The 17,745-nt window shown below is 45.5% G+C and overlaps 1 protein-coding gene across 2 annotated transcripts; it reads left to right on the plus strand.

Moving 5' to 3' along the window:
* Window positions 1-3,171: 3,171 nt before the first annotated feature.
* YDJC (YdjC chitooligosaccharide deacetylase homolog) lies at window positions 3,172-17,713 on the plus strand. 2 transcript variants are annotated; one of them, XM_030217914.1, is made up of 6 exons: window positions 3,172-3,260; window positions 4,247-4,427; window positions 8,921-9,077; window positions 13,039-13,138; window positions 15,639-15,816; window positions 16,413-17,713. In XM_030217914.1, exons 2-6 carry the CDS (start codon window positions 4,264-4,266, stop codon window positions 16,762-16,764), a joined length of 951 nt encoding a protein of 316 aa, XP_030073774.1. In that variant the 5' UTR covers window positions 3,172-3,260; window positions 4,247-4,263; the 3' UTR covers window positions 16,765-17,713. The 2 variants fall into 2 exon arrangements, with proteins under 2 accessions (XP_030073774.1, XP_030073775.1); XM_030217915.1 differs by having other exon boundaries at window positions 3,198-3,246.
* The last annotated feature ends 32 nt before the right edge of the window (window positions 17,714-17,745 follow it).

A 17,745-nucleotide genomic window follows, 5' to 3' on the forward strand; every position in this document is an offset into this window, starting at 1 on the left:
GGGGTATAAAGGATAATTGCAGAAGACAGACAGGAGGGTCTGCCTGTGTGTGAAACTTTATGAGTAAGAACTTTAAATGGTATCCGATATTTAATGGGGAGCCAGTGAAGCTGCATAAGTAGAAGAGCGACGTAATCATTTCTTTGCATCAAGGTGGAAAACCTAGGCCTTCTATAAGTGGAGTAGTCACAGTAGCTGTTTAAAGGGGTTGACAGATGGCGGTGGCTGCATATGAGCCCATAACTCATAGCCAGACTTTGGGGTTGGCTAGGGAAAGGGAAGTGTACAAATAGGTGGGAGTTCCCATAACAGGGATTGTGGGCGCACCATCAGGATCCCCCAGATTGAACCTTGAGGGATGTCTCATAGAGCAGTCTACGGACCTTTGGAGCTGAGTGTGGGTTAGGGGGCATGAGAAATTCCATTTGGGGGGCAACTGATGCGGTGAAGGCCCTGTGTGGTCAGTGTATGGTCCTCTTTGAATACTCCTTTGTCAGATGCACGTTTGGCTTTGGGGTTAGGGCTGTGTGACCTGAATGCAGGGGATGTGGGTTTGATTCCCACTGTTGGTGTTTGTGGTTACTCTTTTCTTTACCCTGCTGTAGCGGCTGCAATGTCCTAGGTAGGTGTGTGCACCACACTGAGCCCTTTTGTATTGGTGGCTGGAGGTGGTTGACCAAAGGGTTCCTCCATTCCTATCCATGTCATAGGTTGGGAGTTGGGTGCAACACATATGGGAGTTGCAGCCAAACTGTATGGAGGGTAGCTGCATCCTCATGCCTTGATCGGGGACAGAAGTGTTATAGGGGGTGCTCTGTTTGTAGTACCTATGTTAGGTCCAGAGGCACTCCCACATGCACAAGATTAATGCAGTGTCCTCCTTCCAGATGCGCTCCTACCGGCGCTGGAGCAAATCCAGGTCCCAATGGATCCTGAAGCACCGCAAAACACAAGTTGGTGGAGACAGGGTCAGGTGATGGGCCTCCTTACCTTCACATATATTACTATTTTTAAGGCATGTTGTGCAACGCTCCTCACATAGACTGCGACAGATGGCAACAGGCAGAGATTTCTTTTTTGTGGGGAGGGGGCACCCTGAGTATGCATTACAAGGGCAGAGGAGCTGTGTGAGTTGAGGAGGCCACAGGGACATAGGGTGGTATAGTGGCCTTTCTATGCAGCTTGTGCACTGTAGCTGGAAGGTGGGGATGGGTAGTGCACCTGAATGTAACTCACCTTGAGCTACCACTGAAAAAGGTGTGAGCAAAATCAAAATAAAATAAATAAAAGGTGTGCATTTGACCTTCTCAATATACTTTAGTAGGCTGCTGCCAACGTTCCCATCACTATGTAAGTGTGTGTTGGGGGGAGGGGAAATCAGGCTGGAGGAGGGTAAGGGGTGCAGATCTGTGCAGCTCCTTATTGTAGCTTAGCATGGTTAGTGGAGGGGGCCCCCATAATTGCTTGTCATTACATATTCTGTACATTGTAAGTTCAGCACTGCTTTTTTATTTCTTATAAAATAGCTATTACATGTATTGGAATAAGAAAGGGACCTCCGTGCATGTGACCCTGCCTATGTATGGTGCTTGTATGCGAGTACTGCTGTGATCCTGGGGGGACACTGTTACACACTCACCTGCCTAGGATGGCTCTTATGGTCCACCATGCCCTGAGAGAGACATTAAATTGGAGGCAGGTGGTGCTGGTGCTTAAAAATATGAGGAGCACCAGGAGCTCAGTCTCCTCAACAGAGTAGTTTGGCTCCCTTCTCAAAGACATTGCTCCATTCTGATGGATGTTTATCCACATGCAGAGGTTTTCTGGTCATGGGGACCAATACTGACAATGAACATCTTACCTTAGGTACTTTGTGTTTCTGGGGATGTCCATCACCAAACAGCTGTTTAGTATGCACATTTGAAAAACATTTATTTTGGGTATTTTCAAATACTGTAAAATGTTTATTTGATTAATATTATGCCTAAATAAAAAACTAAGCAGAGTTTATTTTTTTCTTTCATTATAGGTATTGTTTTTTGAATGTTTTCCAGTGCCAGCGATGGGCAGACTTCTATGGTCTGTGCCCTGAAAATGGCAAGGACAAGGATACATATCATACCTCATACTAGGCGTCAATGGCGTTCCTACCTTGTTTGCTCCCCCCCTCCCCCAAAACACACGTGCATCACCTGACCTCTCCTCCTAGCAAGGGGGAGCGAGGTGCAGCAACCGAGACAGATCACCCTGGCCCTGCCCTTAGTAGGCTGCTGCTGCTATGAGTTTATCTTGTTGGACAGACTGGATGGCCCGTACAGGTCGTTCGTTACCTGCCGTCATCTACTATGTGACTATTTCGCCATTTTGACGTTAAATCAAAAATGCCGCCTCACAAAGTTATATTCAGCGTGGTTAAAAGGAAAAATTATTTTTTCAAAATCGCAACAGCAGCAAAATAAGGCTACAGGGCATATAGTAAGGTTGTGCATTTAAAGACTCAAAGGCAATAAGAGAGTGGGCCAGTGCAACGCACGAGTCTATGTAGCACATGTTTCGCAGGCTCGTGAAGCCCTTGGACCGGACACACACACAAGACCTATAGCAATTGTGGATCTGGACGGAAGCTCTCTCTTGAGAGATTTCCAAGGACGGGTGCCGGCGCTCTTCCTCCAGGCACCTCACGGACAACCTCAACGGGGGGGGGGGGGGGGGGGGGCGAAACCGATTAATCAACGTCTCCAAACGAGGTGAGAAGCAAACTGGAGGAAGGAAGCAGATATTCAACAACATCTGATATCTACTACTACTACAAATCATTTCTATAGCGCTACCAGTCGTACGCAGCGCTTCACAATTGAACGTGAAGAAAAGACAGTCCCTGCTCAAAAGAGCTTACAATCTCTGTCTTCCGTCCTATCACATATTGTCGACTCGAGGTCTCCGGCAGGGAGAACGATTCACAGAGGTCAGCTAAACTGCCACAAGAGGTTTAGTAAGGTTTTTTTTAACGACTTCGTTCTCGATTCGAAGCTCCTCTCTGCCGGAAACAGGAAGTTGGGGTGGGACAGTGTCCCAGGGACACACACAATCGCGGACGAGGCAGAGGGAAATCTTAGTTTTATTTTGTCCGGGTCGGTCACGTCACCGTGACGTCTATTCGGAGGTGTGGCTAGAAGATCCTGTCCATGGAAAAAGCTCCGGGACAGGTGGAGGGTGACGTTTGTGAATCGCTCCTTCTGTCCTCAGGTACACGTTTAAAGGTAGGACCGGGCGAGATACTGGGGGAGCAATGCTGGACTGGAGAGAGAATGAGAGAGATACCGGACAGCAGGGAGTACCAACTAACCGGCTCCTTGAATGCGTGTGACAAGAGGTGCTCGGGATGAGGGTAGCCAAGTGCGTGGGTTACCAGCCTAAGTGTGACTTATCTCTGGGTTTTTAACATGATGCATATACAAACACGTGTGAATTCCCTGCCCCGTACCTTGTCAGTCTCCGACAGCTCCTATACTTCCCCCCATCCCGCACCATGACAGCTTCTATACTCCCCCACCACTACCACACACATCGCAGCTGCGATTAAGTTTCCACTGGCCAGCATATTCAGGACACACGGTCATCCAGTCCATTTAGGCAGCTTCTCATGTGAAACAAGTTAGGTGAGTGACCTCTGGGTTATTCCTCAGTAACCACAGCACACAGTCATTTTAGCAATCACATAGTCAGCCAGGGCCTGCGTTAGGAGTGGGCAAACAGGGCAATTGCCCTGGGCCCCCATGTCACTGGGAGCCCCAAACCTGCCTGAAATGGAAAGAAGGACATTCTGCAAGCAAGCTTTGGGGCCCCCTCCCTAGCATCTGCCCTGGGACCCATCATGTCTAGCACCGGTGTGTAGTCAACTGAAGCCAATTCTGCTGCTTTACCCTTTCCATCTGATTTAGTATTGCATCATCCCCAGCACTGTACCCTTTTCTGAGATACAAACCCCATTAATTTTCTAGACACTTTAATGCATTTCATTCTTGTAGCAGGAGTTTCTGCTTTGTATTTTATTTAACTGGAAAACTCAAGATAATGAGGGGGCTTTATACTGGACCTGCAGTGGTCAGAGATCTTCAGATCTACTGTGAATACTTTTGTTTGTGTTTCTGTCTCTCTCTCTCTGCTGTCCCCTCCTCTTCTGGCTTTGCAGCAGATATCTGAATGTAATTCACTTCCTGTATGTTGCCATCATCCTTTTCTTTAGAGTCGGTACCTGTCACAATGCCACAGTCCAGAGTAAAGTTAATAGTCACAGGGGATGACTTTGGCTACTGTCCCAGAAGGAACCGAGGCATTGTGGACTGTTTCCTGGCCAATGGAATTTCCAGTGCTTCCTTACTGGTGAATGGTAGTGCAGCTATAGATGCAGCCCAGCTGGCAAGGAGGTGAGCTGTACACCAAAACCACAACCTTTTCTCCCGTTTTTCCTTAGAGGGGAGGGTTTATTGATACACTAGTAAAAGAGGCCCGTTTCCAACAGAAATGAAACGGGTGCTAGCAAGGTTCCAGGGGCCCCTCCCCCCCTCTCTCTCTCTCTCCTCCGAGTTCCAGCCCCCCTCCCCTCCCCTCCAAGTTCCATGCCTCCCTCCCTCCGAGTTCTATGCCCCCCCTACCTGCCTCCCTCCCTGTCCTCTGAGTTCCAGGCACCCTTACCTGCCTCCCTCCCTCCCTCCAAGTTCCATGCCCTCCTACCTGCTCCCTCCCTGTCCTCTGAGTTCCAGGCACCCCTCCCCTTCGAGTTCCAGGACCCCCTCCCGTTCCAGTACAAGGACCCCCCTCCCGTTCCAGGACCCCCTCCCTCCCTCTTCTCCCCTGCCCTCTGAGTTTCTTGCACCCCCCGCGCCTCCCTCCCTCTCTCTCTCTGGCCTCCAGGTGGAAGCAGGACGTGTGCGGCTGCCCCTCCCGTTCGTAAGTGCCGGCTGTTCTTTAAAAATTTTACCTTGTGGTCCGCCGGCAACAGTGAAGTCGAGCAGGCATGGCACGGCGCTTCAGACTGCCTTCGTTTCTGTTTCAGCTGTGCCTCTGGTCCCGCCCTCATTTCCTGTTTGTGGAATGAGGGCGGGACCAGAGGCACAGCTGAAACAGAAGCGAAGGCAGTCTGAAGCGCCTTGCCATGCCTGCTCAACTTCACTGTTGCCGGCGGATCAGGAGGTAAAAAGTTCCGTTCGTAAGTGCCGGCTGTTCTTTAAAACTTTTTACCTCGTGGTCCACCGGCAACAGTGAAGTCGAGCAGGCACGGCACTTCAGACTGCCTTTGCTTCTGTTTCAGCTCTGCCTCTGGTCCCGCGCCCATTTCCTGTTTGCAGAAGGGCGGGACCAGAGGCACAGCTGAAACAGAAGCGAAGGCAGTCTGAAGTGCCGTGCCTGCTCGACTTCACTGTTGCCGGCAGACCAGGAGGTAAAAAGTTTTAAAGAACAGCTGGCACTTACAAAGGGGAGGGGCAGCCGCACACGTCCTGCTTCCACTCGGAGGCCACAGAGAGAGAGGGAGGGAGGCGCAGGGCGATGGAACTCAGAGGAGAGGGGGGGTGTGGAACTCGGACGGGAGTGAAAGGAGGGAGGGAGGTAGGGGGTCCTGGAACTCAGGGCGGTGGAACTCGGAGGGGGGGCATGGAACTCGGAAGGGGGCATGGAACTCGGAAGGGATTGAAAGCAGGGAGGGAGGGAGGGAGGTAGGGGGTCATGGAACTTGGAGGGGAGTGGGCTGGAATGGGGGGCGATTCTGTAGTTACCTCCGGTGGCTGGTGCTGGCTTCCCTTCCCTCTCACTTCCCATTGGTCTGCCCCAGTGACGTCATCCCCAGGGTGGACCAATGGGAAGTGTGTTACGAACCCAGGCATCCAGACGGAGGTGCAAATTATTATATAGGATAATATTTATTTATAATTTTAAAAAGGAGTGAACTTCCCAAGTCATAAATATATCAGCCTGTTGTTGTAAAGCTGCTAGACTAGAGAGGGGCCAGGTCCTCGGAGCCTGAAGCAGTGAGAGGCTGAGGAATATTCCAAGGGAATGAATGCTTGGATCAGGCTGGCAGGCTGCTATCCAAGCTGAAGTCCTGCAGTGTATCAGCAAGGAGCAACCTATGTGCATTCCTTGCAAATAGAAATGAACATGAGCTAATGTTATAGACATCTACTTCTTAGGTAAATATTTGTAACTAGTTGACAAACCTAAAACATTTGTGGAGAAATGATGCTGACACCCTGATCCATGCTCAGTTCCAGCACTCCTTGAGCCTCCTCACCCTCTAATCTGAGCCAAGGACTCTCACTGGAATTGAGCAGTAATCAGGGTGTCAGCATCATTTCTCCACAAATGTTTTAGGCTTTATTACTATCATGTCACCCAAGATCCTTACGCAATACTAAATGTATCATTTCTTATATATTTCCATTATTCATGTTGTAATGTAAGCCACATTGAGCCTGCAAAGAGGTGGGAAAATGTGGGATACAAATGCAATAAATAAAAATGTATAATTTTCATCCAAATTTAACAACTCACAAGAGAAGATTACAATATGAGAAAATTTACAATATCTATAATATATCTATTACAATTGAAATGTCTATACTCTACTTTCGACCAGAAATATAAAGTAATAGGATCCAAGAAAGGAAAAGAAAAAAAAACCCAAAAAGACAAAATTGTTACAGTGGAGTTGTTGTTACCAAGTAAACCTTCCCTAAGCGTATCATACAGTGTGGTCTGGTAATCCTACTACTACATTCACATCCTCTTTTGAAACTAAAAACTCCTCTAACTGTTTAGGATCAAAAAACTGGAACGATTTGGCTTGATATAATACTCTACATATACAAAATTTTAACATATAATTTGCTCCAAGTGCCAGAGTCTTCTTTAGCACTACGTCTTTTTTGGGTCTCTCTAGCCATATCAGGAAATATTTTATTTTAGATCCAAAAAAAAGTAGATTCTAAATGTCTAAATGAAAGTCTTAAGACTGCGTCGCAATCCATTTCTAAAGCAAAAACAACCAAAGCAGTCGACCTCTGAGAAATTACTTCCAAAGATGATTCAAAGTTCATCGCTTCTCCTCTGTTCGGTTGGAGAGTCTCTGAATTTGATTTGTTTTGTAGATATTGTACCCGAACAATAGGAGGTAAGGAATCACTTGCCATTCCTAATACCTCAGTCAGATATTTTTTCACCATATCAATCGGGGAGATTAAGGGAGATCTTGGAAAGTTCGTGAATCTCAAATTAAGTTTTCTTGATTTATTTTCAAGATATTCTAAACGTCATAACATATAATTTTTATCCCTAATTGAGGTTTGACTAATAACTTCCAAAGATTGCATTTTCTCTCCCAATTGTTCTATTTTAGAAGTATGCTGATTAGTTGTCTGTGCTTGCTGGAGGGCAACTTGAGATAACAACTTAATTTACTCATATTACCCCTCTCCTCAAGACCCTTCACTGGCTCCCTATCCGTTTTCGCATCCTGTTCAAACTTCTTCTACTAACCTATAAATGTACTCACTCTGCTGCTCCCCAGTATCTCTCCACACTCGTCCTTCCCTACACCCCTTCCCGTGCACTCCGCTCCATGGATAAATCCTTCTTATCTGTTCCCTTCTCCACTACTGCCAACTCCAGACTTCGCGCCTTCTTTCTCGCTGCACCCTACGCCTGGAATAAACTTCCTGAGCCCCTATGTCTTGCCCCATCCTTGGCCACCTTTAAATCTAGACTGAAAGCCCACCTCTTTAACATTGCTTTTGACTCGTAACCACTTGTAACCACTCGCCTCCACCTACCCTCCTCTCTTCCTTCCTGTTCACATTAATTGATTTGATTTACTTACTTTATTTATTTTTTGTCTATTAGATTGTAAGCTCTTTGAGCAGGGACTGTCTTTCTTCTATGTTTGTGCAGCGCTGCGTATGCCTTGTAGCGCTATAGAAATGCTAAATAGTAGTAGTAGTAGTAGTAATTTCAGCTGAATTCTTTATTGTTTGTTGTTGTAAAGAGGAATGCAAAGCAGAAGTTTGATCCCAAAGTGACTCTAATGTCACCACGGCAGGTTTTTTTAACACATTCTGCTTGAAAAACCAGAGGGGGGGGGGGGGCATTAGCAATTTGCCTCAGTGTACTCACAGTCTGTTCTAACACCTGTTCAGCCCTCAATGTTAACACAGCTGAAGATAGGCTCCCTCCCTGCTTTCTCAGCTCCTCTGCGGGAAGCTGTGACACAGGACTTTCTCCAGCTTCCAACCCTCTTGGTTGCAGGGGAGCCGTGCGCATGACAGGGCTGAAAGAAACCCCAGTCTACATTGTCGGCCAGCTCATTAGTTCCGGCTCCGATAGCAGGGGAAGATGTTTTACTCGGGCCAGAAACCACACCAAATTGCTCCAACGTCGGCTGCTGTAGAAGGTGGGTTCCACTCGGAGTTGAGGGATTAACCCAAGTTTTCGCTCTCCTTTTCCCCATAATGATAGGGAATCAAAGCCCTCTCACGGCGTTCTGAAAGAGCAAGTTGAGCATGTCTGGTACAACAGCTCTCTAGGCGGCCATCTTGGATCACAAAGGCCTCTCCACAAATGTTTTAGGTGTGTCAGCTAGTTACAAATATTTATCTAAGAAGTAAATGTCCATAACATTAACTCATGTTCATTTCTATTTGCAAGAAAGCACATAGATTGCTCCTTGCTGAGACTCTGAAAGTCTTCAGCTTGGACAGCAGCCTGTTTGTGTGTGACATTCAAACATGAGATTGAATCAGGACCTGACCATGTCATTACTACAAGCCGTGCCTCATTACATCTTTTCTGTGCATTTATTGTGTCTGTGCTGAAAGAGCCTGGTTCCATTTACAGTTCTTATTATCGGTTCTTTCTTGTAATGTTTCAGGTACAATATCCCTACCGGGCTCCATGCCAACCTATCAGAGGGTGCCCCTGTGTGCACCACACTCAGAGACTCTTCTCTGCTCAACAAAGGTGGCTTCTTTCATGGGAAAATGGGAATTCGCAAAGCCTTGGCCAGGGGTTGTCTTAAGATGTCAGAGGTAGGAAAAAAAAGTCTTCCCAAGAATTCTTGGGTTTGTGCTAGGTCAGGAGAAGTCAGACAGGTGCTCACATTGGATTTGCAAGATCTTTACATTCTTTCATATTGTCAATTGTTAATATGTGTCCCAGCTTGAGGCCCATCCACTGGAATAGTGGTGGGCCGAGTTACATAGCTTAAACTGCTGAAAAGCACTGACTAGGTCTGAAAATCTGATGATGGCCTTGTTGCTGAGCACCTGCAGAAGCAGGACTGCTTGATAAGCCTTATTAGAATTTAGTGTGACATTCAAAAGCAGTGCAAAAGCCAAGATCAAGGAATTGATGGCTAAAATCCTAAAAAGTTTGGTTCAGAAAATGGAGTCTGCTGCAGTTAAAATGGCTCCCAGTATCACAAGATATAAAACTGATCTCTCCATATTAGGAGAGATGTTTACAAGACAGGAAACTGTCGTTATTAGGACATTTCAGAGGGTGGAAGAGGGAGCAGGTGGGCACCTGACCTGCGGTTAAGTATGATTCACAGATGAAAAAAAAAAGAAAAAAAGTCTTTCTCCATTGAATTGTATGGACTGCAAAAAGTATATAAGAAATGTAAATCAGACTTGAAATCGGAGTCCTTCCCCAACGCCAGTCTGAGGGCGAAGCTACGGTCTGTTGAACCCAGAATCTGACTGATGTGTGTATCAGCTTGAAGTTTCAAGTGGTGAGAAGAGTGGTAGCTGTGTTAGTCCACTCTTAAGGTTATCAATAGAAATCAAACAAAACAAAATAAAACATGGAAAAGAAAATAAGATGATACCTTTTTTATTGGACATAACTTAATACATTTCTTGATTAGCTTTCGAAGGTTGCCCTTCTTCCTCAGATCGGAAATAAGCAAATGTGCTAGCTGACAGTGTATATAAGTGAAAACATTCAAGCATTACTATGACAGTCTGACGGGGTGGGAGGAGGGGGGTGGGTAGGAAGTATGCATGGGGATATCAAAGCATATCATTGATATTCTAACAGGATGGGTGTGGATAGGTGAGGGGAGGGTGATCAACAGAGACATACAGCTTTATGGTTTATAATGGGCTAGGAACCCCAGATCCTTGTTAAGTCCTTTCTGTTGGGTGTTAAAATATTCAATCATTCTGACTTCAAAGGTCTTACGTTCTTGTATGGTTTTAAAGTTACCTTTCAGGATTCTCACTGTGAAGTCACTGGTACAGTGTCCTGGTCCTGTAAAATGTTGACCAACAGGCGTGGGAACCCTGCTGGCACCAGTATTGTTCATATGATGTCTATGTAAATTGAATCTTGTCTTAAGTATCTGGCCTGTTTCTCCAATATAGCATCCTTCGTTACATTTTTTACACTGAATGATATATACCACATTGGAAGATGAGCAAGTGAAAGATCCCTTTATGTTGAATATCTTTCCTTTGTGGATGACTTTGGGGTCCTGTGAAATATTTTGGCATAGTTTGCAACTGGATAAATTACAGGGAAGTGTGCCCTTCTGTTCCTTTTCAGTCTGTGATGGAAGTTTACTTCTGATTAGCTTGTGTTTTAAATTGGGTGGCTGTCGGAAGGCCAGTACTGGTGGGGATGGGAATATCTCTTTCAGTAATTCATCCTCCTGGAGTATAGGTTGTAGATCTCTTATGATTTTCCTCAGTTTTTCCAGCTCTAGATTGTATGTCACTACAAGCGGGATTCTGTCTGTGGATTTTTTTCTTTTTGTACTGTAGCAGATTCTCCCTGGGTGTTTTGAGGGAGGAGGCAATATTCTTGGAGATTATTTTGGGGTTGTAGCCCTTCTGTTTGAAAGATTCAGTCAGGCTTTTAAGGTGTCTGTCTCTGTCCCCTGGGTCAGAGCAGATACGGTGGTATCTTGTGGCTTGGCTGTAAATGATGGATCTTTTTGTATGTGAAGGATGGAAGCTGGAGTTGTGGAGGTAGCTGCATCTGTCTGTGGGTTTCTTGTATATAGATGTTTGTATACAGCCATCACTGATTGAGATCGTGGTGTCCAAAAAATTGACTTTTTCTGGGGAGTAGTCAATTTTGAATCTGATTGTAGGATGGTATGTATTGAAGGCAGAATAAAATTGTTTCAGAGTTTCTTCACCCTCTGTCCAAATCATAAAAATGTCATCGATGTACCGGTAGTATTTTAGAGGTTTGGTCTGGTGTGTATTCAGAAATGTCTCTTCCAGCTCAGCCTCCTCCCTCAAAACACCCAGGGAGAATCTGCTACAGTACAAAAAGAAAAAATCCACAGACAGAATCCCGCTTGTAGTGACATACAATCTAGAGCTGGAAAAACTGAGGAAAATCATAAGAGATCTACAACCTATACTCCAGGAGGATGAATTACTGAAAGAGATATTCCCATCCCCACCAGTACTGGCCTTCCGACAGCCACCCAATTTAAAACACAAGCTAATCAGAAGTAAACTTCCATCACAGACTGAAAAGGAACAGAAGGGCACACTTCCCTGTAATTTATCCAGTTGCAAACTATGCCAAAATATTTCACAGGACCCCAAAGTCATCCACAAAGGAAAGATATTCAACATAAAGGGATCTTTCACTTGCTCATCTTCCAATGTGGTATATATCATTCAGTGTAAAAAATGTAACGAAGGATGCTATATTGGAGAAACAGGCCAGATGCTTAAGACAAGATTCAATTTACATAGACATCATATGAACAATACTGGTGCCAGCAGGGTTCCCACGCCTGTTGGTCAACATTTTACAGGACCAGGACACTGTACCAGTGACTTCACAGTGAGAATCCTGAAAGGTAACTTTAAAACCATACAAGAACGTAAGACCTTTGAAGTCAGAATGATTGAATATTTTAACACCCAACAGAAAGGACTTAACAAGGATCTGGGGTTCCTAGCCCATTATAAACCATAAAGCTGTATGTCTCTGTTGATCACCCTCCCCTCACCTATCCACACCCATCCTGTTAGAATATCAATGATATGCTTTGATGTCCCCATGCATACTTCCTACCCACCCCCCTCCTCCCACCCTGTCAGACTGTCATAGTAATGCTTGAATGTTTTCACTTATATACACTGTCAGCTAGCACATTTGCTTATTTCCGATCTGAGGAAGAAGGGCAACCTTCGAAAGCTAATCAAGAAATGTATTAAGTTACGTCCAATAAAAAAGGTATCATCTTATTTTCTTTTCCATGTTTTATTTTGTTTGATTTCTATTGATAAAGTGGTGAGAATAAAGACTATTTCTATCACTAAACTTCTCCAGCCTGAGTTTCAATCTTTTGATTGTCTCACACAAATAATATACACACAAGTAAATTATCTTTCACTCAAGTATACATTATGTGGGAAAATAAATGGCCAAAGATTCACCTAGATCCCAGAAGCCAGAAAGCCGAGGTCCTGGGAGTTAGATTTGAACTGCGCCTTCTGCCACCCCCTCTACGCCTCCATGCCAAAGTGCGGTCCTCAGAGACCCGCACTTCACTCCCATGGGAATGGGTTGTTTGGATGCATAGAATCCTCATGGGAATGGGCAGACAGGAGGTATAGAGGGGGACATTAAAAACACAATTCATATGTATAAGTAGAAACATTTTCTCAGGACTCCCTCCTACTTGCCATAAAGTCTTCTACAGTTTGGTACACCACAACCTTGAAACCTGGAGCTCAGCTGCCTCCCTCCCTTTCTTCTCAAACCGGAAGCAGGTCTGTGATTTTGTCCTTATCATTGGGAAGGTCGCTTTAGGACACCCTCTCTAGGTACAGAAGCTTTCCCCTTTTGGCCTTGCTGTTGTCTTTGAAGAAGGGATCCACACAGTCTCCTCAAACTCAGACATTTGATCCTGTTAGCATAAATTTTCAATTACAGCCTGTAGAGAAGATATGAATGGCCTGAGGGTTCTTTGCACTAGCATGATACACAGTGGCTTCTCCCTTTGTTTCTCCATAGGTGAAACGGGAACTCTCAGCCCAAGTGGACTTGTTTGTTCAGCTGATGGGCCACATTCCCCATCACATGGATGGCCATCAACACATTCATGTTCTCCCAGGTGAGGTTTGGCACTATGCAAGGAGTGGTGTAGAGGATGGTACCAGACAGAAACATGGGGGTGAAATGTAGAGCAGATTAGAAGCAGTTTACTAGGTTCCTTTTGTGTGCGGCAGTTTTGATACTGGTCTAGCACAGAGGTTTCCAATATGCAGTACATGGTGCCAAGGGCAGAAACATGGGGGTGAAATGTAGAGCAGATTAGATGCAATTTACTAGATTCCTTGTGTGTGCACATCTCTGGCACATTGGGAAAATGTGCTCTTACTCAGATTGTGTGAATACTGGATTAGTTTAGCAGAGGTGATCATTAGCTAGGCAGCTTTGGTACTGGTCTAGCACAGAGGTTTCCAATATGCAGTACATGGTGCCAAGGGCAGAAACATGGGGGTGAAATGTAGAGCAGATTAGATGCAATTTACTAGATTCCTTGTGTGTGCACATCTCTGGCACATTGGGAAAATGTGCTCTTACTCAGATTGTGTGAATACTGGATTAGTTTAGCAGAGGTGATCATTAGCTAGGCAGCTTTGGTACTGGTCTAGCATAGAGGTTTCCAATATGCAGTACATGGTGCCAAGGCACAACCAATACCTTCCCCTTGCTGCCCATCCATTTGCCCACTTACTCACCCTCTGCCTCCATGACTCTGTGGCTGTAAAGAAACCTAGACTAGTTGCAGGGCCATATCCCTGTGTGCACTGCTGGAAGCTTTTGCTAGTTCTCATAGGAGGAGGACCATCAACAGGCACCAGGTTTCAGGTTCAGTGCTTGGTTTTGGTTTATTTGCAGTCACAAAGTTGGGGGGCAGGTGAGCAAATGGGTGGGTGGAGCTGCCAGGGAAGAAGGGAGGGAGGGAGTGACCAGGGGTGGAGGAGGAACATGGGAGAGAGATGAACTACACTGAATGATGGTAGTAGAGGGAGGGGACGGAGAGATACAGATGATGATAGTGGTTGATGAGGGAAGGAGGAACAGAGAGAGACTGGGCAATGCTGGATGGTGAGGTGAGAGGAAGAGAGATGGGGCAATGCTGGATAGTGGGGGAGGGGATGAAAGAGAGAGGTGGGATAGTGGTGGGATGGGAGAAAGACAGAGGGGTGATGCTGGATGTGGAGGAATGAGAGAGAGATGGGGCAATGCTAGATGGTGTCAGGAGGGAGACAGAAGGACAATGCTGGATGGTGACAAGAGAGAGACAGAGGGGCCATGCTGGATGGTGACGGGAGAGAGACAGAGGGGCCATGCTGGATGGTGACGGGAGACAGAGGGTGATGGATGGGGAGGATAGAAAGAGAAAGCTGTATGGCCAGAGTAGGGGGAAGAAAATGCTACATAGCATGAGAGAGAAAGAGAGAAACACACACACAGGGGTGATGATGGATAGTGGGGGGTGGTAGACAGAGAGATGTTGGATAGAAGTGGGGGGGGGAGTCAAGAGAGGAGAGATTTTGGTTGGCTGGGGGGAGACACAAACAGAGGAGATGCTGCATGTCTGGTGCGGGAGAGAGGGGATGCTGCATGTCTGGTGGGGGAGAGAGATGTAGAGAGGAGATGCTGCATGTCTGGTTGGGGGGAGAGAGATGTAGCGAGAAGATGCTGCATGCCTGGTGGGGGGAGGGGGAAAGAAAATGCAGAGAGGAGATGCATGTCTGGTGGGGGAGAGAGATGTATAGAGGAGATGCTGCATGTCTGGTTGGGGGGAGAGAGATGTAGCGAGAAGATGCTGCATGCCTGGTGGGTGGGTGGGGGGGGGGGAGAAAATGCAGAGAGGAGATGCATGTCTGGTGGGGGAGGGCGGTATGCAGAGAGGAGATGTTGCATGGCTGGGAAGAGAGAGATACAGAGAGGAGAAATGCTGAGCATGGGACAAGATAGGGACACAGAGAAATGAGATAGATGATGACAATGAGAGAGAAGAAATGTAAAATGGTCAGGAGACCCTTAAGACAGTTAAGAGGAAACCAGAAACTGGGACCAACATGACTAGAAACATCAAATGACCAAACAATAAATGTAGAAAAAGTAATTTTATTTTCTATCTTGTACATTCCAAAAACTCACATCTGTTAATGCTGATTGGAGCTCAGGGGTGCTCGGCTGAAATTTCTTTGACTTAGGGAGTACTTGGATCAAAGCAGTTGAGAAACATTGGTCTAGCAGATTGCTGCCTCTTGTATCTTAGCTTGTATGACCAGTCCGCTAATTTGGCTCCCTGCTCTCTGGCTGCTTATGACACCGACTTTTTCAGCTCAGCAAACACTATGTTCCCAGTCATCTAACTAGCAAGTTGTGACATTTAGACCTCCTCCTTCCCCAGCACCCAGTGATTACTAATTATATGAAAATTAACCCAAATGGCCAATCTGCTGTTTTAACCTTTGCACTCTCAAAGGGAAATCCTGGCTCCCTCAGGTCTCTACATTAAGTGACAAGCTTCTGACTGCTTCCTGAGGAATCCTACATATTAACTCTTTCCACCTCCTTGACTTTCTTTCTAGAAATTCGATATGTTTTTGCAGAGGTGCTGGAGGAATACGGCATCCCATACAGCCGGATCCCTATAGAGCCAGGACTGTGCAGCTGTGACTGGATAGAGGAAGACCTCATGGAGTTCTATCTGGGGGTAGAAAAGGATTCTATTAACACACTGGATGTGTTCACAAGGCATGGCATAAGGTAGACAAAGGGAATCTAATATACTTCTCCCCCCAAAAAGCAAACAGATTTGTCTCTAAACATTTCCTGGTAAAGGGTGCATGTCACGTCTGCGTTACGAGCACATTACGCATTATTTTTTCTGTTGGAAGAGTAGGAAGGTTATGTCAGCCCAGCCAACACTGGAACCTGCACAGCTCAGGCTAGACACACCCATTTCTAGCCCAGTAATCATTTACCAGAGGTTTCATGTCCCAGGAGTTGCAGGTGCATAAATACAGCTGAACCTATGTGTCTTACAACAAGCATGTGTTGTTATATTGGTCATTAATACTGGTTTATAAAAAACTGTTCCGCAAAGCTCCTCCTACTGAAAAGCCATGTTTGAAATTAATTGCCATTTGTGCAATGTGCTTAATAAAAGCTGGTCTGTAGGTGAGAACAAAAGCCCTCCTTAGCAGGCCTAGAAGTGCCTTTACTCCAAGAGCACTGCTAGTTGCAAAGAATGTAAAAAGTTTGGGAATAAAGGGACTCTTTATGGACATTCCCCAAGAATGTAATTGCTTAGGGTATATATTTTGTTCTATCTTTTGCTGACTGCTGTTTGTTTGTCTTAGGTGGCCTGGGGTTTACATAGGTTTGACCACAATGGGAAGACACATGTCTGTCAGCAGCATACAACAGGCTATTGACAGAAGCATTGCAGCCATCGAGAGCAAGACTGAACTCTCCAGTGATGAGTGGAGTTCATTATCTGCACACAGCTCTCGAGGCAGAACTATATCTATTGAATTAATGGTGCACCCAGGCTATCCCAGCATCCCTCCTGAGGGCGGCTGTGGCAAAGGTCCAGATGACTTCTCCCAGTCATGGGAGCGTGGACATGAAATGCAAGTGCTGATGGATCCAGCGCTACAAAAATATTACCGGGTGAGGAACATTCAGCTCTGTGCTTTCCAAGAACTTTAGCAAATAAACTTCAGAAAGGTGTGGATCCATAGCTGGGAGCACTGGGCTTGTTGCCAAAATTATGCCCATCAGCTTCCATGCTGGTGACTCAGCACTACTGTACCAAGACAAGGAGCCACATGCTGAAATACCAAGTTTTGGATGCAGCCCTTGCTTGTACAGTTAAATTTGTGAGCTAACTCCGAGTTGGTATTACAGCCCTGGAAAATGGATGTTTAGTAAAACTGGGTAAAGGATTCTTAACTAGAAAAGTCTACTGCTATGCTCTCCAGCGGCAGTACATTGGCAGTATAGCATTGTTTGTATGTATCATTAGACCTAGTTTAACACAGGTTACTGTAAAAGGCTGAGGTAAACTGAAATTACATTACAATCATAGACCACATGAAACATGATACATACTGTATAATTCACATGCCTTTATTGGCCCCAGCAATGCTAAGTTTAGTCTAGGACTATCCTGTATGCTATATATGGTGGCACAATATTTAAAAAAATATTATATTTTGCTAATCCCAAAGTTCTTGGTATTGTCCAGTGAACATTGACAGCTAGAATCACATTACAGATATATTTTAATGCACAGACTTTAAAAACATATATATTTAAAACATTATCTGACAATCTTTTACAAAAATCACTCACTGAAGCATGTTGAGAGGGAAATACTTGAACAAAAAAGATTTAAGAACCTTTCAAAATTTCATTAACTCCCTCTCAAGTCAAATATGAGGAGGCAACAGACAAAACACAACTCTAAGTTGCTGATTTACTAGCCACTTTAAGAGAAAGCACATTTAACAGACCCTGTTTCTGAGACATTAGAGCTCTGTTACACAATACTGCGTCAATGGACACAGATATTGCAAAATAGACGAGGATTTAGAGCAGCAGGCTGAGAAGCTGGAGAAGCCCATTCAAATCCCACTGTAGCTTCTTGTGGTCTTGGGCAAGTCACTTTACCCTCCATTACCTCAGGTA

Source organism: Microcaecilia unicolor, chromosome 11 (genome assembly GCF_901765095.1).
Source record: "Microcaecilia unicolor chromosome 11, aMicUni1.1, whole genome shotgun sequence".
NCBI lineage: Eukaryota > Metazoa > Chordata > Amphibia > Gymnophiona > Siphonopidae > Microcaecilia > Microcaecilia unicolor.